At 37.1% G+C, this 22,645-nt stretch overlaps 1 protein-coding gene across 4 annotated transcripts in view; it reads left to right on the forward strand.

The window, feature by feature from the left end:
- Nucleotides 1–20,676, forward strand: part of METTL15 (methyltransferase 15, mitochondrial 12S rRNA N4-cytidine) — a 102,498-nt gene extending 81,822 nt beyond the window's left edge. For 3 of the 4 annotated variants that reach the window (XM_080618050.1, XM_080618049.1, XM_080618051.1), the window contains exons 4-6: nt 9,884–10,075; nt 12,127–12,305; nt 19,678–20,676. In XM_080618050.1, coding sequence (XP_080474176.1) covers nt 9,884–10,075; nt 12,127–12,305; nt 19,678–20,123 — 817 coding nt within the window. In that variant the 3' untranslated portion in view covers nt 20,124–20,676. The remainder of the gene's footprint in view (nt 1–9,883; nt 10,076–12,126; nt 12,306–19,677) is intronic. The other variant, XM_080618052.1, reaches the window with a different exon arrangement.
- Nucleotides 20,677–22,645: the final 1,969 nt, after the last annotated feature.

Genomic DNA, 22,645 nt, shown 5'->3' on the forward strand with positions numbered 1-22,645 from the left:
CCTTTTTATGGCTGTATTCATGCTATGGTTTACTGTTCATTTTATGGCCAAATAAAACTTCACGTTCCTTTTCCTCACGGCTAGGGCCAGATGATGAGCTTTCAGCTCATGCAACATTTTTTTTTCTGGCACTTCAAGGTTTCACATGTGATGCAGTTCAGCTCCTCACATTTCTCCTTGGCCATTTCTTTACGAACTTTGTACCCCTTTACAGGGGTACTCAAAACAATTGTAACTAGATTGTGACATTGCCTCTTCTAGGTTAATAGAAACTTGACTACAAATACTTTTTGACTATGGGTTTTTATGGGTCATATTTCCTGGTAGTTTAAATGGACTTATGCAGCAGCTTCTATTCTGATAGTCTGGCAGTCACATTTGTATATTTCCATATAATTTCTTCTATATGGTGTCTTTTTAACTTAAGCTGTTAATTTTGGCTGCTTGAAAGAAAATCAGTGTTGATTCTGTAACTGCTCAGTTCCCTTTGACACCTGGTGGGGGTGACTCGCTATTGTTTTACCTCTGGATATCTTGTTGCACAAGTGGGGGGACTTTTTTATTTTAATCTCTATTGGATATATTTATTTTCCCAGTAGAGAGAAATGGCAGTAATTTAAAATTGTGTGTGTACTTTCAGGACCAAACATTAATCTATTAAATATTCTCTTACTTCATATACTTACAACTTGAGACTTTCTTGTTGCCTGCAGGGGCAAGTGACTAGGCCGTGCATGTGATCTGTGTACGTAAAAACCCACAAAGATGGTTAAAGGCAGGGTGTTTCACGAAAACCAGTAACTATTTTTATTTCCTATGTTTATTTAAGAAATAATTTGCACAGATTCTGGATGTTTGCTGTGTAGGAGGAAAGTCCCATCTGAATGCAGCATCTAATGACTTGCATAAAGTAAGAATGTCAATAGACAGAACACTGATTGTCAGGAAAGACTGTCACAGGTGAAATGCAGCTAAATTTTCCAGATGTTATTACAAGAGGTTTTATGAAGGAGATAACAGAATTTAGCATAGAATTGCCTGTAGGATTCTACAGGGATGCTAAGAACGTGGTGTCCACAGAGCAGCAAGATGTTAATGGTTCATAAACAAACCAATTTTATGATTGCACTCTGAAACTGAAATCAGAAAACATTCAAAGTAGCTGGGAAAGTGAATTGCTGCTTTAAGACAGCTTTTTAAATTGAAACCATTCTTAGTTGTTTAAATTCCATTTGTTTGTCTAACTTTAGTAGGTTTTCAGAACTTAATGTTTTCCAGTGTAACTAAGAATTTGTTATTTTAGTAATTAGATTTTCAGTAAAGTAGATTTTCAGATACAGTATTTGAAAATTCTGACTTTAAGGTTTCAATTTGATGAGCTAGTAAAATATTCCTTTTCAAGAAGTTCTTTCCTGTGAGGGTGGTGACGCTCTGGCAGAGGTTGCTGTTGCTAACCCATCCCTGGCAGTGTTGGACGGGGCTTGGAGCAACCTGGTCTAGTGGAAGGTGTCCTTGTCTGTGGAAGGGGGTTGGAACTGGATGACCTTTGAGGTCCCTTCCAACCCAACCCAACCCATTCTACAGTTCTATGAAAATATGCATGTAAAACTTAGAAACTTTGGTAGAATTGAGTACATGATTTTCTTTCTATGAATGGAATTTCTGTGTATTTCTGTCAATGTTATGAGAGGCCAATATTGATTTAATTTTCAAGTGCTTTGTAATTTGGAACAAATTTTCAGAGTTTGTAAATTCCAAAGTAACAAGTACAATTTAACAAGCTGAAGTAACCATATTGTGTCAAGAATGAGTAGTAGAAGCAAAGGAGCCTTGAAGAGCAGATTTCTGTGGCTTCTGTAATTTCCAGCTGAGTGATGCCCCTACTTCCACTTCTGACCTCATTTGCATTCCTCTTGTGTTCTGCTTCTCATTTCTGCTTCCCGCTATTAGGAGCATATAGCTGGGAGATGTGACACTGACCAAGTGATGGGCAGACAGTTTAATGCTTAAGGTGGGAGTCAATTCCTTGTCTGTAAATTGGAGAGACATCAATTTGATGGGTGGACCACTTGGTGGATAAAGAACTGGCTGGATGGCCACACGCAAAGTGTTGTCGTCAATGGCTCGATGTCCGGCTGGAGACCAGTAACGAGTGGTGTCCCTCAGGGATCGGTGTTGGGACCGGTCTTGTTCAACACCTTTGTCGGTGACATGGACAGTGGGATTGAGTGCGCCCTCAGCAAGTTTGCTGATGACACCAAGCTGTGTGGTTCGGTTGATACGCCGGAGGGAAGGGATGCCATCCAGAGGGACCTCGACACGCTTGTGAGGTGGGCTGATGCCAACCTTATGAAGTTTAACCATGACAAGTGCAAGGTCCTACGCCTGGGTTGAAGCAATCCCAGGCACAGCTACAGGTTGGGCAGAGAAGAGATTCAGAGCAGCCCTGCGGAGAAGGACTTGGGGGTGTTGGTCGATGAGAAAATGAACATGAGCCGGCTTCAGTGTGCGCTCGCAGCCCAGAAAGCCAACAGTATCCTGGGCTGCATCAAAAGGAGCATGACCAGCAGGTCGAAGGAGGTGATCCTGCCCCTCTACTCCTCTCTCGTGAGACCTCACTTGGAGTATTGTGTGCAGTTCTGGTGTCCTCAACATAAAAAGGACATGGAACTGTTGGAGCAAGTCCAGAGGAGGGCCACGAGGATGATCAGGGGACTGGAGCACCTCCTGTATGAAGATAGGCTGAGAAAGTTGGGGCTGTTCAGCCTGGAGAAGAGAAGGCTGCGTGGAGACCTCATAGCAGCCTTCCAGTATCTGAAGGGGGTCTACAAGGACGCTGGGGATGGACTCTTCATCAGAGACTGTAGTGACAGGACAAGGGGTAACGGGTTCAAACTTAAACAGGGGAAGTTTAGATTGGATATAAGGAAGAAATCCTTTACTGTGAGGGTGGTGAGGCACTGGAATGGGTTGCCCAGGGAGGTTGTAAATGCTCCATCCTTGGCAGTGTTCAAAGCCAGGCTGGATGTGGTGTTGAATGGCATGGTTTAGTGTGAGATGTCCCTGCCCATGGCAGCGGGGTTGGACCTAGATGATCTTAAGGTCCTTTCCAACCCTAACTATTCTATGATTTTAATTATGAGATAGCTTATATAAGAATGACAGGAGGGAAGAAAATCTTGTTTCATTTGTAATAAATTCCTGATGCCAGGTGTATTCATCCTTAATGTTCTAAGTTTTAACTACTATGTCAAAGAAATAGTTTGTCAAAGGAAATAAAAATCCTCTAGGGCTTTATCAGGCCACTCCAATACTGTCAGCTGCTGAAGGAAAAAAAAGCTTCTGTGGGTTAGATTATTTTCCATTTCTTATGTCATAATATTGCCACTAAGCCTTCAGGTTCAGGCTCATATTTGTTAATCAGGCAAAGGTTATGTTAATATATTTCCAAGTATGTGTAGCAGCAGGTCTGTCCAACCAACAATTAGGGTGCTCTTGAGCAAGCTCTCTTCATGAATAGACCACTTCAGAATACCAGGATTTGTGATGTGGAAAAGTATTGTGTAAATTTGCTTTGTTAGCTAAATTGGAAAATTGAACAATAGCTTCATTTACTACTCTCTTCTGCAGGGAGGAAAGAGAGATGCTTTTTTACATGCTGTATGTCTGGGTTTTTATACCAGTCTTACAACGTATAAATCAAATTGTAATAGGATTAATTTTAAAACAATGGAATGTGCGTGCTATAGGTAGGAGTAGCCTTTTGGCAGTTCATTGCATCCTGCTTTGTAAATCATCAGTGTAGGTTCTGTCAATGTCATGTTTTATATGCAGATAAGTATGTCAAGAAAGTAAACCTTTTATTCAGCTAATGAATGAATACCCTTGGCAGCTGGATAGCTATATTCTAATCTTGGGAGCTGACTACAAGATTATTTTGCACTTTCTTTATAATCCTTTGTTTTATGAACAGATTTTTATGTATTTCTCTAATTATTTAGATGGGAAAGTACTTTGTGTTCCTTGGAGATTGTGTGGGAACATGGGAGGGAATGCAAACCAGTAGAAGAGCCAGGAGTGTGAAGAAAGCTGGTCAGCTTGAAAGTTAAAATCAGTACTAATAAAGCTAAGGGTCACCATGAGTATTTGGTAGACCTGAGAGGTATTCACCTGTTCTTGCATTATGTCCACTGAACCTTGTCAAACTAGACTGTCCTATTGCTGTGAAGGCTCAACTAACACATGCCTCAAACTAAATCCCCAGATGGGGCAGTGTAAATGTAAAGAAATATTTATGGTTCTCTGATGGGTGGTATTCTTACACTTTGAGCTGTCAGGCCTCAAGGTGAAAAGCAAAACATTCTAATGGCCTGTTTTCATGGGCACAGAATGATGACAGAATATTATATATCTTACATGTATCATGTAATAAAGGTGCCAAACAATGTTATGTGCTTTATAAGAAAAGTTTTAGCTCTTGTTAGCTGCAAATTGCATAAAATAATATAATTTGCTCTTATTACTCAGCAAAACTTTGTGTTACTTAGGAAGCTCAAAAATACATTTTCTCAAATTTTGATGAGGCATATAATTTAAAAATTTGCCTTAATAATCACAAGTTTTATTCTATTACTCTTTTATTTGCTCAATGAGAAATTGCCTCCTTAATGTGTAATTTAACCAAAGAACATTGTTCATTAGCAATTTAGATTTTCATATATATTTTTGATGGGATTAGACATAAGTGCTATGAAAGAAGTCTAATGTGGTCAGATTTCTGATGTACTGTATGGAAATTATTGTTGGTATTTGTGCTTTTGATTAAATAATGGTATTTTCCTTTAATTGAAACAGTATTTATGATTCCTTCAATTTAGAGCAGTAGTTTTTACTGAAATTGTGCTTGTGGTTGAAATAGTGGAATGCATGCTTTATATAAAAGTAAAAATGAATATAAAAATAATGAGCAAACTGTTTTGAACCATCCTAACCATTTCTTAGAGGCAGAGTAAGATGATGGGTGTTACAGAGTAATAAGCACAGCAATTTCCAGTTAAGATGCTGAAAGTTCTGGGATTTATGACTGAAATACCTTATGGTGTGCTTCCAGGTGTGCCTGGTGCAGTGCAGCCGTGAGGGATAGTCCCAGCTATCTGACAGCAGCTGATTAACCAAGGTGAAGTGAGGCAGTGACATCAAACCAGGTCTGTACCAATGCCCCCATTAAGGCTGGTGCTAATTGGCACTCCTCTTGGCAGTCTCAGAGGGTTTACCGAATCAACCAAAGCACCAGATTGGTCTTCTTGTTTGATGTGCATTGGCCAGAGTTAGCTGGAAAACTTATTCTTCCCAGTTCTCTCAAAGAAACTTTATTCTGGTTGAGTAGAAGGTGTTGACAAGGGATCATAGAATCATAGAATCATAGAATAGTTAGGGTTGGAAAGGACCTTGAGATCATCTAGTTCCAACCCCCCTGCCATGGGCAGGGACACCTCACACTAAACCATATCACCCAAGGCCTCATCCAACCTGGCCTTGAACACCGCCAAGGATGGAGCATTCACAACCTCCCTGGGCAACCCATTCCAGTGCCTCACCACCTCTCAGTAAAGAATTTCTTCCTTATATCCAATCTAAACTTCACCTGTTTAAGTTTGAACCCGTTACCCCTTGTCCTGTCACTACAGTCCCTGATGAAGAGTCCCTCCCCAGCATCCTTGTAGGATCATTGCTTTCTGACTTTCTGTGTATTCATACATAGACTTTGTAAGGGAAGCAGTGGTAAAAGATTGAGTATGGGTATATACGCATAAAAAATGCTGAACCATGAAAGCATAATCATACTTGTCTGGGGAATTAGTTGGGTGATTGGTGTCACAGCAACCTCTGCGACAACAGAGAGAAACTAGATGAGGGGAAAGACTTTTTCTGTTTGTTTTGAAGAAGCTGTGTTTGTGCTTTACTTTGTTCCTGTGCTCATCCCTCTTAGCCATGTAATATAAAAAAGAAATATTTTTATAAAGCGTTGTAGAATACCAGAGGTTAACTGGAAGCAGAAGAGCCTGAAATGCATTAGGAGACTTCAAACTTTTTCTCATTCAGTTCTTTCATATAATTGAGAAGTGTGGATCCAATGCCATGTATCAGAATTACTATGCTGTGTGTCATAGTATAATATAATATGCTGTGTTATGACCTGAACAAAGGGTTCTGAACTCAAGTTTCTGTGTTATTTTTCCAACAGTAGCAAACAGTACAAGAACTCAGCAAGCTCTCAAGGTTGTAGCACAGTAAAATCTATTAAGGCCCCAACATGTAGCAGCTGAAATAACTTACTATTTTTAAAAGTCCATCTTCCCAGTGCTTTTAAAATCTTTTTTTCTTGAAGAATGTCACAATTAATAAAGAGGGAGTAAGCACATTCAATATTTTGCGGTTAGAGTTTGTTTGACTGTAGCAGTTGAGAGTTTATAAAAAAGGACCATGCTGTTGCTGCACACACAAACACAAGCCAAATGAGATCTAAACATATGACAGGTATTGTCTGCTTTTTTTATGGCCTCAGACCATAATCTCTGAAATTCTTAGCTTTCTACATAGGAACCTTCAAGTCATTCAGTATTAAATCCTGCAAATCTTATTTCCTCATATATGAGAGGGGCTAAAAGCTCTTCACAGTTGTTTTGTTTCTAGAATATTCTGAATCTGTGAAGTACTGTTCAAGTGTTAAGTTTAAATACTTTCTCTTCAGTAGGTTAATTGGATTTAGTTAGATTGTAATCTTCAAAGATCACCTAAAATGACTAAAATATTCTCTATGTGACCCTTTTTCATCTTAACAGCTTTTGATAGAAACTTGAAACCCCTCTTCAGTCTTGGTCTGTAATGTTTTGATATGCCCTCTCTTCTCAGGGCTTTTAGAACTATAAGCTTGGCTGGTTTATTTGGTATTTAGGGGTGTTTCCTGGTTTACCTTTCCAGCTTTATCCACTGTGCACTGGTTCTCTAATATGTTAAGACAGAGAGGGTAATAGGCAGATTTTCCCACTAGTTAAGTGGGGTCCTGGAATATAAATCCTGTCATGCCTAAAGGAATGTAACAGTGGAACACTGAAAAAGAGAGCAAAAAGCATTTCTATGTACCTAGGGAGAGCAGAAGGCATGTGACTGCAGGAAATAAGCATTTTTAGTATAGGGTACACAGGTTTTATTATTTATTTTAGGTTACTCTAGAAACAGGATTTACAGATGTTGAAATTAAAAATCTGAAGGCAAAAGGAATTGAGGCTAAATTAAGCATTTTAGAGAAAATTGTGTGTAGCAGACAGTTATTATTTGAACATAGGCATAAAGAATAGTAGACAAGGGAAGTGTTTTATTATTTTCTAATAAATGCTTCTGATTGCTTGGTAAAATATTTTTCTATAGAAAACTGTGCCATGCCCATAATTTAATAGATTAGTCCTTGCCATCACTATAATCTTTATTACTGTCCTGTCAAAAAGGGGCTGATATTTGTATCCTTTCATGAGGTAATAAATCTTTCATAGCTTTGTGCTTGGTTTGATTAATTCAAATGCATGAGATACCAAAGATGGTTAAAATTGTTTCCTCTAGTCCACAAAGAAACAGAAATTCAGAGAGCTGTCCTGAACATTCTAATATAATGTTGTTATAATCTCATGAGCAGCATCTGGTTTTAGTAAAGAGCTCGGTTCATTGAGACACCTATATTCACTACTGATGCAGAAATGCTGTGTCTAACAAACAGGTTATAAACAGAAGCTAGAATTTCACCACTGAAAGGCTGGTATCAAAATGTCCATCTTGTTCTTTTTCACTATTTTTTTTAGTTGCAAACTCCAAAACACTTTCCAGATGAAGTGTCTCTTGACCAAAGAGTAAATTTCAACTCTACTTTAAATACGTTTCTTTGCTAATTATCTTCTCCTAATCACAAAGTGTTGGCAGGCTGCAAATCAAAGGCACTGTCCCAAGCATCTTAGCCATCTACTTATTTATGACTTGTTTAAAGGAACCTAATAAAAATTCTAGCAAGTTACAAAGATAGTTCAGAGTAATTTTTCAGGTGGGTTGGTAGCACAATACTACACTAGTCCATGCATTACTGTCTGCTGGGGGAACTGGACAATTGCAATTAGTAATTTTTTTTTCCAGATCTCATTTATTTCGATCTGCCACATACTGAATTTTACAACTTGTGCAAATGAATGTACTTTAAAGTTAGTAACACTGCCCTGTTGGACAGAGTGGTACAGATCTTCAAGAAAATTCCTCTCATTATATTAAGGAGAAATAGTGTCTGAAAGCTATAACTAAATAGCTTAAATTGGTTTAAATATGTGAAGTGGATCATTGTGCTTTTCAGGAACTGTCAGTTCTCATTAAGCTGAATAGTTTTATTTAATTATGTGCTGGACAGTAATTGATTCAAAAATGCGTATGTGTGATGGTGATATCCCTCATGAAATCTGTTCATCCAAGGTATTTCTCGGGTTTTGTGCTCTGCTAAATAGGTTGATTCGTTCTGCTGTAATGAGGATACCGGTGTGTGGCTTAAATGTTCTTCTGTATGGTTGCGTTCATAACTTCTTCCTTTTTTTTTTTTACGTGCTCTCTCTCTCTTCCCTATAAAATCTTGGTACCATTTTCTCATTCCCAACTGGATGGATGCAGAATAGGTTCATACACTATTTTAAAACCATAGCCACGGGAGTTGACAAAATTGTGTTGAAATTGCTATAGTGTTGAAGTGTGAAAAGGTATACGGGCAGTTGTCCTTTTGTAGCTGACACAGTTAAAGGAGTTGCTCCCCATCCATTCACTGCTACCCATGTAACTTAGATAAAATCCTATGAGTTAATTTAGTGCATCTTACAATAATTTGAAGCCAGTCAGTGGGGCTGAAGAACAGTCATCCAAACTGTAATCAGCACTTGGCTGCTTGTTAGGGACAGAAATATGTAATTTTACAGGTACTGCTTAAAAATGTGGCAACATGATGGTTAGTCTTTTCAAATCTGTGAAATTCCTTGACAGTTTGAGAGGTAAATTATTAAATTGTAAGTCACTTCATATATAAGCAAGAACCTAAGTCCAGGTTTAGATACCCAAGAAAGCATTTGGCACCTCAGAGATGTCATCTTTGTCCTTGCCGTGCCACTTTCCCTGCCCAGTATGAGAATATTAAGCAAGAACCACCTTAAATTTATGAGAGAAGAATGCTAAGCACAAAAATGCATCTAAAACTCTACTCACTCCAGTGACTAGGTGCCTGACTTGAAACTACACTAAAGTATTTGTTTATAATCCAGTGTGCCTCATCTGCTCGATGGTTTTTGAAACAGGAAATACCAGTAAAAGCAAAGGTGCTTGTCCCATGACAGGAGCCAAGGATATTTTTTTCCTGGTAGGTGGTATTAACCCCAAGGCTGTGCAGTCATGTTCCATTTTGTCTGCTCCTTCTCTAGGTCCAAGAACTGTTCATTCTATTTTGCACTATGGCCTCACTTGACTGAGGGCCCTGCTCAGCACAGCAGGCACCTTGGTGGTCGTGGCATTCCTGATGAATGTGAAAGGCATCCCTTAGAGTTCCTGTGTGCTGAAAAGATGAAGCTTTAGTCAGGTTTCCATTTCTTGAAATCAAGAAGGAAGGGAGTAAAGAGTTAAAGGAGCTTAAGTAGCTGCTGATGGGTCGGTTGGACCAGTTTTCAGTGTTGACATATGAAAAGCACTTAAACTATTACTTTGGGAATAGTCCTGTTGCTTCTGAGACAAGCAAGTGCTACTATCTAATTCCTGCTGTACAAAAGGACACTGCAGTGTTAAAAATTAAGCCTATTTATTTGTTGCTTTCTCACAGGAAACAGATTCGAGCTCTTCTAGGACAGTTTAGCCAGTCAGAGGCTTTGTTAATCTCTGCTGGATTAGAGCCAGAGACTCTAGATGGAGTTCTCTTGGATGCTGGCTGTTCTTCTATGCAATTTGATACACCTGAAAGAGGATTTTCCCTGCAGAAGGATGGACCTTTGGACATGAGAATGGATTGGGACAGGTACCCGTTAATAAAATATTTCTCCTTGAAACTCAAAAACTGTATGCTCAGCATCCCCCATTCATTTAATTTCTACTTATAATGAAGAATTTTCATCATCAAAACACATTTAATTTAACAGGAGAATACTGCCTTTCTTTTGCCACAAAGCTTTTTTCAATCTCAATACTTAGAACCCTGGTTATCATCTTTCCCTTCTTTGAAATAAGAGGAATGTTGATGCGTAGTTAAACCAGTAACATTTTTGTTGACTATGCCATTAAAAGTTTCAGTGTGTTTGGAGCTACAGGGGATCTCACTTTCAGAGCCATGTCTTCTCCCTGTTATTCCTGCAGTTTCTCAGACTGTACGTAGTCTGTAGTCTCACAACCCCTTAGTGCAGTCCCTTTCCTTTTCTGCTACACTTACTATTTGTGGAACCTTCACTTGAGCACGTTCAGTTGCTCCCTCAGGAAAGGAGCAGCCTTCCTCTTTTTCTGCAATGGCCATCTGACCCAGTTACTGCTCTCTAAAATGAAGGTAATGGAAAATAAATAAAATCAATCCCGTCCATGATATCTGCCAATTGAAATCAAATAGCAATGCTGCTTTGAACACACTAGTATAATGTTGTCTTCCATGCCCTTAGATTTATTGTAAGATTTCTGTAGCAATATTATAAGCTTCCTTTCACATTCTATGTGGAGGAGGCACATCAGGCTTGCTTACTTAGCAAATTAACAATTACTAAATAAATTACCTTTATTTAAATTGCTAGAATTGGTGTCTAGCATGAAAATCAATGGTGGAACGATAATTTCTTCTTTATGTAACAATTTTCATCTTCAGACAACCCAATATATTTCTGTAGGCTTCTGCTTTTCATGTGACCAACCAGAGACCTCTGCTGTATAGATGATGCAGTAATTGCCTAATGCATTATTTCTTGCATTGTGTTTTGATGAACCTGTAGTCTCAAGAAATGTCATTTGATCTTTCATTGCTCACACAGAGCTGAAGAGAAGCCTCAGCTTCTAAGGAATTATCTTATCACATTCATGTTAAATCTTAACACAGCAAATTTCATGATAGTCGCTTTCTCCGGTTCTGTGTGAAAAGCTCATGTGATCCTCCTGAGATTCAGACCTCTGATTGCAAGAATCTGAACTCCAGGCTTGTATTTGCATCGTGAGAATACGTGCATGGAACACAGGAGCATCAGAACAAAGGATACCTGTGGCATAACAAAAGCCTTACCTGACGGTTGTTGCTATGATACTACTTGCCTCCAAGTTTTGTTATCTTTTGTAAGATACTACAGGAGGATAATAAATGCCTGAAAAAATATTCTGCACATTCATGTCTTTGTAGAAGAGAATTTATTAAGTAGGTTGTCATTTTTTTTCTGATTGGTAAACCAACATATGATGGTCATAAAACACCTTGAACTATTTCAATAGCAAAGGGGCAGAGATTTAAAAAACAATAAATGTGTGGCTTATACTGTTGATACTGTAATAATTCCTGTCATTTGTAATGTTAGGACATTTCTATTCTCTCAAAACAGTATTTGAATATAATGCTTATGGCTTTTACTGAAAAGTAAAGTTAAATAATTTTCATGAGCAATTGTTTTTGTAGCAGTAGATGTGAAAGAAAAGATCCTTGAAATCATTTCTGACTAGAAAATAACATGTAATGCAAGGTGACTAAAAGGAACCAGTAAGGGTCAGGTTTATATTTTGAAGGTGGCTAAATAAAAAGTCACACAGCATTTCCATCATACTGAAATGTATTTTTTCTTGTCAACTCATTGAGCATAGTTTATGATATGGAAGTTTTGGGTCTTCTAACTGGTGTTAAGGAGCACACCCCATTTAAAGTGGCAAGAGAAAAGATTGAAAAGGTTCAAGCTATCTCTGTTTTCATAGGGTTGCTGTCTCTTATTTGAAAACCTCAAAGGCACTTGTATGCAGTGTGTCTGTTTGACTTTATGTCTCAATGCTATGAAGCTTCACCTCTTGTCAATGAAAACTGACGTCAGTGAACTAATTGGCTCTTCTTGTGCGTAGGTACCCTGACATGCCCACTGCTGCTGATGTTGTGAATGCTTTAGATCAACAGGCGCTTGCGTCCATCCTGAGAACATATGGGGAGGAGAGACATGCCAAGAAAATCGCTTCAGCTATCGTTCAGGCACGCAGCATATACCCCATCACCAGGACTCAGCAGCTTGCAAGCATTGTTGCAGGTACCCTCATTAATTCTTCACAGTGGCTGAGGAGAAAAAAATATTAATCCCCAAAGTCCCAGAGGGATCTATTTGTACTTGAAATCATACAGGATCTGATCCTGCCTATTCTGCTCTGATGTCAGCATGCACTCTCTCTTTCTTTTTTCAGCTCCCACTTTCTGTATTATAGTTTGATGATTAGCCTAATGATAGATTTTGCATGAAGTGATTTATCATTTTGCCAACCAAGTTGAAACACAGATTGACAGGAGCCTAGGGAATCCTTTATCCCCACTATCAATAAGCTTTCAAATATTAACGCATCATATACCTCTCAGTTTTAGATTTCTACATTTCAATATTTTGAAGGAAGTTTCCAGTTATGAATGAAATCAGTTCCTTTCTGTCTGCTTAAAGAACCAGGAAGCAAAAAGTAAAGCAATACCTAGCTTGCTTCATCTTGTGAATGCCAACTAGATCAGCCTGAAGCGACTATTGAAACACTTCATCTTACTTGCTCTTCACTGTAAACAACTTGAACAAAATGCAGTTACGTGGGAACTGTGCTCACATCAAGAACCTTCCTGTTTGTGTTCTCAAGTGAAAGTGTTCAAGGAAAAAATTGAAGACACAAATCCTATTCATTAACATTATAATATGTAATGTTAATTTCTTTTTATAACCAAGAAATTAAAATTAGTGGGTCTTGTCACAGACAAATCCAAGATGCTGACTCCTTTGAGTACAGACTTTTAAAATGGCTGTCCAGATTTAATATTTACTGAAGAATAGTGTTAAATGTTGTGTCATTATCCTGAAGACCTTTTAAAAATAGATTGTATTCTTAAAAAAATTGTGTTAAAGTGGGAGTTCACAGGACATACATTTAATGACCCACAAACAAATCAAAAGGTTTGAATTTGTGTAAGTTGTGATACTTCAGCAAAACGTCCAGTCAAGCAAGGCCCAATTTTTAGATGATATGGTTAAAGGACCTGAAGACATTGATTGCTGTTGTAAGTTCCTGGTGTAAATATAGTGAATGTGAAATGTGAGGAACAATCTGAAACAAAGAGATTAAATATTGTGAGTCTTTTATGAAACTTGAAGTTACATTTTTAATATAGTCATTGTCATCAACATTATGAACAAATAATGCAGGGGTTTGACACGTGTATCTCATGTTTTTGAAAAACTGCTGATTAATACTACCGTTACTGAGATTGAAGTAACCACGTCACTATGCTAAACATGTCATGTGTTGTAGGCTATGAACAAGCAACTCAGTAATTTCTGAAATTATGTTGTACACTAGCTTAAACTAAGAAAAGCAAAATACTAGTGCATCAAATACAGGGACTGAAGATCTCTTCATGTTTAATGTGTTGCATGTGGGTCATCACTTAGTGGTTACTTTTTGTGACAACGAGAAGGATTTTTTGTTCTCACTTTAAACTGTTCTATATTTGAAGACCACCTTGATACGTGAATCAGGTATGCATCAGATAGTACACATGCCAGAGTCAATGAATCCAGCACTGAGTTGCCAACACAGTAAATATGTATGTTTTGTTTGGTATTTTTGAAGTATATGCAAATTTTTGAGGTGGGTGATTTTAGGACTGTTACACTGATCTCTGTTTGGGTAGAACTTCTTCCAATCTTAATTGGGTTCCTCCAGTAAAGGAGCACAGTGGTGGATCATACTAGGTTTTGAACTGATTATACCTTAAGAAAATTTCTGGTAACTATAATATATTTGTTTAACTTACAATTTTCCATCCATATGTATTCTTATGTAAAATACCTGTGAAGTGATTGAGGTAAGCCAGAGCTCGAGTGCCAGAGACCACAGCTACAGCATCCTCTTGGTGGCACAGCACAAAGAAAGCTCTTCACTAACAGGTCATAGAGTAAAATCTCTGATGTCCTGTAGTTAAATGTCAAGTCCTTTAAAAAATAAAGTATTAATTAGAATAATCAAATGTTGCACTTTAGATTTTGCAGACTCTATAAAGGCATGAGGGTCTCTCCAGAACAGGATTTTATTTTGCCTAGTATAGGAGCAAGAAAACAAGCAAAAAATCTATCCACTGAGGCTGGGTATTTGTCTCTTTCTCTGCTGGGGTCAGTATCTGAGAATTTATGTATAGTCCATATTTCTTTATAGATTACTATATAGATTTTCTAGAACTTAAAAGTTTGGTGTTACAGTCCAGCCGATAACCAGACTCCCAAGACAGCTGGATTTGGACTGGAAAAATTAATTTCTGTATATAAAATCCTAGACTTCTGGTCTTTCTTACCAGTAGGTTAGAACGTGTACTGCTGTTGCTAATTGATTTGGAGGTAAGAGTGAAGGATCCATTTAAAAAGCAAACAAACAAACCAGATACAGAATCAGCCATGTCTAAAGCATGTATTAGCAAGAATTATCATTTTAAGGTATAGATTGAAAAAATATATAAATAAGATTTTAAGTCAAGATCATCTACAACAGCTTGAGGCTAACTCAGATATCCAAGGGATTTCTTGCTCTTCTTTGTTCCAATTCAAGAAAATAATTCCTTCTATTTCTTAATATAGAGCCTAAAAGATCTCTCTCTCTGGAAACTGTGCCAATGAATAAGATCTTACAGGAAAGACACATACAGGAAGTTTGGTGCTTTTTTTTTGTGTGTGTGTGGGTGGTTTTTTTCTACATGTTATCAAAAAGGCTTCTGACCTGTTTATATAATGAGATGCCTGTGAGCATGCAGTCTGCAGTTCACGTGGGGAAAAAGGGGGAGTTTTTTGTTCAATCATGTGAATATCATCTCTTCCTGCATCACAGCTAGACTTTAGTCGCTGTTTATAGTTTTTACACAGCTATCTGCAGTGGTGAACGCTCTGTAAATGCTAAAGATTAGTAGTTCTCAGCTGCAGGTCTGTGAATAGATGTGTGGAAGTCAATTAAGTGCTTCTGATGGCTTTTGCTGTAGCTCATGGAGTTGTTTTGAAACAATGGATTTAACTCACTGTGCTGGAAAACCAGTTAAAATAGTGAATCTTTTAGAATGTAATTTTAATAATGCTTATTCTGTACAACCTATGATCTCTTTTTACTTTTTTTGTGGGTAATATACTTTATTATCTAACAGAATTAATTTTTTCTCAGTGATATTTACATATGTAATCTATTAACAGATCATTTTAGGGTCATGTAATCACTTGGACTTGAAAAGAATTGATGAGGAGATATTAAAGACATTTGAAAAGTTTAAAAGGAACTTTAATGGGTAAAGTCGGTCTCAGACTGCTTCACATTTATAGACTTTAATTATCAGTTTGGAATTTGTAATGTTGCCTGAATTTCAGATGGGTGAGGATGAGCACCATACTGAGGGAGCCTAGACAAAAGGACATTCCTTACATCACAGAAACTTATTAAATGCAATGCTAATTCAACAGACAGATTCCTGCAAACAGGTGCACGATCTGAATTAATTTTTAAACTCTCCCACTCTCAAACACTCTGGGGACTTTAATAATTCCTATTGACAGACACAGCACATTGTTCATTTCATTCACAAGCTTTAAAATTCCAATACATTTCGACACGTGAATCTATTAGATTTTTACAAGTGTGAGTAACGTCATGGCATCCCACACCTAAGAATGATAATTTTTCTCCCTGGGATTTCAAACCAGTCATCTAGCCAGAAGCGTGGTGTTTTTATGAATGAAATTCATTTTACAAGCTTCCCATGCAGTTTTTTATATTTCTGTACATTGTACAGCCTGTTACCAGGAAGGATTTTCTTCTAGTGTCATGGTAATTGGAGGGGGCTGGGTGAGAGATTTTGTGCCTTAGCAGAAAGGACGAATAGGTTTTTATTTAACTATACCAAAGGACTAAGAGTGGGGTAGGAAAATTTTTCACTTCTTGATCATAGATCAAAATCTACTGTCTTTACTAAAAAGGTGAAGGTCAGTGTGACAGAAATCACTACTACAGATTTATTACTTAATCCCAGTTTCTGGAGACAGACCAGTAAGCCTTTGAACTTGGAAATGGTTAGATTTTGGGATTATTTGAAGAATGCTGCCAATTGGCTGCATCTTTTTACCAGTTTCCTGAATATTAGTGTTCTGTACCGTTATGTATGGCCCACAGTGCTGTTTATACACGTTCAGCTGTGAGCGGTAAAGTTCTATTATACATCCAGAATATAGCTGGGTTTTAATTTATTTTTCTTCATGTGTGATAAATTAATTCACAGTGATAATGTCCCAGTTAATCATCAGAGAGGATTATTGTAGGAAGGACTCAACAACCCTGGCAGGACAAATGGAGATCCTTCCAAAGACATGGTAGTGTCCCATTCATGCTGCTAGCCTGAGTATTTCCTTTCTTTTGCTCACCTATTCAGCATTGCAATTGGAAAATAGCAGGAGATGAAACTTGCAATATTTTACTAAAATTTCAGTGAGATTGGCTGTAGGAATTTAAAACAAGGATCTCATCCTAGGCTTCTGTTTTTATGGTTAGGTTCCAGTCAAGTAGCACAGTCAGTTTTGTACCTAAATTACATTCTGTACTCTTGCGGGTTGGCTTCCTTTTTATCCGTGATACTTTGGGAAGTTGACATACTCTTAGAATATCAGAAATGGATCATTCCCCAGAAACTGGCAGTATTTTTAGGAAATCGTTAGTCTGCTAAAATATGATAGTTAACAATTCTGGATCTGCTTTGAGGGGTGAACACCAGCTCTAGACGGGTAGTGACAACCCACAGTTATGTATAAAACTGATGCTTTTCTTGTTACAGCTGTAAATTGTTCAGCAATGGGCAGGAACATTAGAGGTTGAACTGAAAAAATGTAGCATGTCTTCTAACCCTAATATAATTTATCGTACCTAGTATTTTGTAATGGAATGGTGCTTTTTAATTCCAGTTACAACTTTTTTCCTAAAGTGAACATGATAACAGTGGGCTTGGATTTGGAAGGGAGGAGGGGAAGAGTGAGGTGTGCTTTTAATGGTTTTAAAAATAGGCTTAGAAAAAGAGATTTGTTAGAGAAAGATCTGTGAGGATCTTCTGTAAGTATTTTCTTATTCAAGGATTCTGTAACTGAATTCAAAAGATACCTGAGTATATGATGTTTCAACTTCAGATTCCATTGAAGCAAAATGCTTATGGTCTTACGGAGAATATGAAGCTACTTAGCCACTTAGTGCATATCCTGTGGTGGTTTTGGATACATTACATGATGATTTTAAACATTGCTGCTTCATTTAAAAACTATTCAAAAGTTCTGAGCATACTACTAGTGTGAGTAAGCTGTTAGTTGACCACTTTAAGAAAGTTGTTTATTTTTCTCAGCAAAACATTCCGTTATGTTAGGCTTCAAGAGACAGTTTACTTCACACACAAGTAGCAATCAGTGGCCGTTTCAATGATTCCATTGCCAAATAGTCAATTTTTAGGTATGTAAAGAAATACATAAACAGATACTGTCCCAGGTAGTAGAAGCTCAGTGTCAGTTGGCTTCTTGTGAGATCTTGCCTTCTGTGATTCTCCTTTTAGTTCTCCTTTTAGTTCAGCTGTTTAATCAAAGCAGGCTTCATACTCTTAAAATGAGGGTATAGATGCTTTTTATGATTTACAGAAACGCATAGAGCTTTGTTTTCCCAAAGACAGAAATTCTATTAGCTAGCTAGTGTACCTCTTTCTGGAGTTTGTAAGTGATGGAGGAGCGAAGCTCCTGCATGTTAAATTTATTTGTAAAACAGTATTTATTTATTTATTGTAAAACATTATATTATTTATTTATTTATGAATTTTGTAAAACAGAGTTTAAAGTTCCTGTGCAATAGTTTCTGCTGAGAGAAGTTGATCCTGTTTCCACTTTCTATATTGAAAGGGTGTAGAACTAGGAAACAGCCATAGCTACGATTAGTCTCTTCAGTGAATTCAAGAACTGTTGGCATTGGAGTCAGAAGAGGTAGGGGATGTAGTTGAGAAAATTGAGGATGCAGAAATGCATATTAGATACATTGCATACATGATAATAGATAGTTAATAATTACTGGATTTTTAAATCCCATTATTGGCCTCTACCTTAGCTGAATACTGGTGGTTGCTTCTGTGCTTGTGATGCCAAATACTTAGGCTTTCTGACCTAAGTATTTGTTTTCTTACCTTCAAAAGTTTAAGTTTTTAAGTTTTTTTAAAAGTTAAAAGTTTTTAAGTTTTCTTACCCTTAGAACTCTTGAGAGTTCCACTAATAAATTATTTTGTGCCAATTTACTGGATTATGATGTGTCTATTCAAGGTTTTTTTTTCAATCACCTGTGTAGATGTAAATTTAGTCAACTTGTTTAAGAGGTATCATGTTCTTTTACTCCACTATGTGGAATATCAATTACTTAATTATGAATTGCATTAACTTTAAACTCATTGCATTGTTTTAGTTTAGCACTGGCATGCAATTAAGGCATTCTGCTATGTCCATACCAACTGTATTTCCTTGTCTTTAATGGGCCCTCTTGTTTGAAAGATTAGTTCTTTTCAGTTATGCACTAGCATTATTCATTCAGTTTATCTTTACCAGGCTCCTTTGCTGACTCACATAATAGTTTATAAGTTTACTCAGGTTTCAGAGATGTGGTAAGACTCTTGCACTTCAGTCCCTTTGGTCCATCAGATCTATACTAAGATATTGAAGATTCAAGCTGAAAAAGCAAGAGCATCAGCTGTGTTTTCTGAATTTCTCAAGGTATTTTTGTGAATACATTTCATTTGAAAACACACAGGTGTTTTTTTAGTCCCAAACAAGGATGTCTCTTAAACTTTAAGTAATTCATTGAAAGATACTTATCACTAGGTAGATGCTCTTTTCATCTTGACTACGCTTTCTTCGCAGGTAGAGATATTTAAAAGGCAACAATTAAAATTGTTCCCATCATATATTTTATTTTTTATTTTTTTCCTTGAAAGCATAGAACCAACCACCGTCAATACTGAACTGACACTCACTACACTGAGCTGTAAAGTGAGGCTTATCCAGCCTATCTTGATTTTTTCCCTATCTTGGTTTCAACCATCAAACCATCATTTTGTATTTTAACTTTGTGATGTGTTTGGGGAAGGAATTGCTATGAAAGATTCTAGGAAAAAGGCCCAGCACTCAACCACCAGCCAGCTCAGTTCAATGTAGTTTAATTTCAGCAATGTGAATTCAAAGCAGGAGATAAAAGATACATTATAAAGAAGAAAGCTCATCACTCAGGGTTCAGTTGTAAGTATGCTTTCCCTTAAAGTTGTCATATATGCGTGGGCTCATGTCAGGATAGCAACGTGGAAATAACAAGATATTAACATATACCTTTCAAAATCTCCAACAGGTGCTTTTCCAGCATCAGCACTGTATGCACGGAAGGATCTGCTGCAGAGACCTGCACATGTTGCTACCAAAACTTTCCAAGCTCTGCGAATATTTGTAAATAATGAACTCCATGAACTCCTTATAGGGCTGAAGACAGCTGAAAAGTTTTTAAAACCTGGAGGTCGCCTCGTGGCCCTCTCCTTTCATTCACTAGAAGATCGTATCATCAAACGTTTTTTTCATGGAATAGACATGACAGAGAAGTACAGTCTTGGTGCAAAACAGAAGATAAGACAGGCTCTGAAAAGTTGCTCCAAAGAAGAAGATACGGAAGAAATATCCCCTGGAAAATCCAGTTCAAAGTGGATTTTTATACAGAAAAAAGTTCTCACACCCCAGGCCAAGGATATTCAAACAAACCCAAGAGGAAGGTCAGCCAAGCTGAGAGCTGCTATTAAACTCTAAAACAAAACAGATGATTGTATAATTGTATTATTTCCTTACATTTTGTTTTCCAGAATTCTAACTGGAATAGATAGTATCAAACTGAAAAAAAATAAATTTTAGGCTGTTAGAAAACATTTCTTTCTTACCTTTGTGTTTCTTTCAAAGTAGGATGTAGTGTAGAGCATCAGAAGATAAAACAAATAAATTAAATGCAGATAGGTGGGTGTCACTAATTATACAAAAAAGACATTTTTTAAGAAGAGCATCAAGCCAATTACAGAATACCAATTACAAAAGAAATTACAGGTTTCATATATTTATAGTGTTTCCTTTAGATTAAATTCAAATCCCTGACATTAACAATCTCAACTCAGTAGCTGATTGAGACAGATCCATTCTTACAGGGTTTTACACACCTCAGTCAGATGGCTGGTTAGGCTAGGGTAAGTTTAAATTAACCTAAGAATTCATGATACCTAAGTCTCTGTTTCTCAACTGACTTTTTGCATGGATGCTTGTGGGGAAAGAGCTAGTTCTTAAAAAAATAAACTGGTATCTGTATGTTATGTTCTATCCAGGAATTTGTAAATTGGCTCTTAGGTTTTGTTTTAAATAAATATTTACTTTTTGGAGTGATCACCTGGTTATTTAATGATTATGGATTCTAAATAATAAATGTATATTGAGGGAAAAAGATACTTATAAGAGCACTGTTTGCACTTGGACACTACAAGAAGGCAGTCACATTTGTACTTGGCCTGTTCCTGTGACCCTAACTTCTGTGCATAGATCCAGTACAACCTTTAGGTGTGTATGAAATTCTAATTAACCCATTCAGAAAAGGCGTTGTGGGTCTTACGAAGTGTCCTTGTTTGCTGGTGATCATTTATGAAGTGGTGCTACTTAGGTAAGTATTGAAGTATTTTATCAAAGGCCCATTGTAGCCCCATTTTCCTATCTGGATGCTATACTAGGTAGTGGGACATGTAACAACTAATTTTTTTAGTAAGTCAATATGAACTGGATATTTTAATAAAAGACCATGGTTTTGCTGTCTTTGCATGTTAAAAAGGATCGGAAAATAGTGTAAGTTTCAATTTCTTTGACCTCTGATCCATCTCTTCAGGAATAAAAGACTCAATATTGTTTAATTCCTTGGTCATGTAATGTGTTCTTAGGTATACATGATAATATCTGTCATTGAGATGAAGTTGGGTGGTGATGGGCATTTCATTATTTTCTGAAATTTCAATATTTTTCAACTAGTTTCATTCTACCCGCTGTTAAATATTAAATAAAACGTTCCACTTCAAATAAAATTACTTACTGTTGACATCTTAGAGGCAGGAGACTGTACCTTAAATAGACATTTTTTTTCATGCAAACATTAAGTATAAACTGCTAATGTTATTTTTAGCTAAAATTCAATACTGAAATGTACTCCAGTTGTGAGCTGGAAAAATTGTACGTCCAACATGGGCTTGGAAAAATTGTAGTGCCATGCTGTGCATTCTTCTGGAACACCCTTCAGGAAAAGACCATCCAATTACAACAGAAGTATCAGTATCCCGTAAATTATATGAAAACATTACAATTCCTTAATGTTTAAAACAATAATTCAAATCCGTTCACTCTCAGATCTGATTTCAAAAGCAGTTTCTTATGATTGTTGAACCTAGTGTAGATCAGGTTTTGCAAATATACTCCCTTGATTAGGGACAATAAGAGGTTCTTTATCTCTGGGTTGGAGTTGTGTGGTCATGTCACTGCATCAGTCATTGAGCTCTTTAGAGGATCTGTTTTTCTCAGGGTCATCTTGCTTTCAGCTTTAAACCTGTGGTATGGAGAGTCCTGGAATTGTAACCTCTGCTTACCTGAATAAAGAATTCTCTGGGTTTGCCAGAAAAAGAATCTGTCAAAGTATTCTTGTATCCTTAAGCATTTAATTTAGTAGGTGAAGTTATGTGAAGGCTATTAGGTCTTCATGTTCTTACCAGGACACGTGTACGTAGCATAACTTAAATTATCCTAGCATAGTATATGTGACATGTTAGCAAAACTAAACTTTTTTTTTTTTTTTTTTTTACCACCATCAAATATGGTATTTATGAAGGAGATGGTATCTGGTGGAGAATTAGTCTCACTGAAAACCAGGTCATGCTGTAAAGGTACAAATTGTGTATCATTCCTGAAATTTGCCATTCTACCTGGGCTATCTACATTTTCATACAGTGGAATGCCAGATTATCTATCAACAAGAAAAAATACTGTAGACCATGTTTATGAGGAATATAGAAACACCTAATGAGTAGAGACATACATACAATATGGGTAATATTTGTAGAGAATATCAAGTGGTAGTTGTAGAGAGATGACGGTGTTGCCAAACAATACGTGCATGCAGAGCATATTGCTAAAGTGTGTATCTTTTCATGTTAGTACTTCAAAGAGTGTGGGGAAACTTTAAAAAGGATCAAAAACCAGCTGTGAGACTACTCATATGCGTTGTCAACATACTGTCCATTAAAATTATTAGAAAA

The sequence above is a fragment of the Psittacula echo genome (assembly GCF_963264785.1).
Source record: "Psittacula echo genome assembly, chromosome: 5".
NCBI lineage: Eukaryota > Metazoa > Chordata > Aves > Psittaciformes > Psittacidae > Psittacula > Psittacula echo.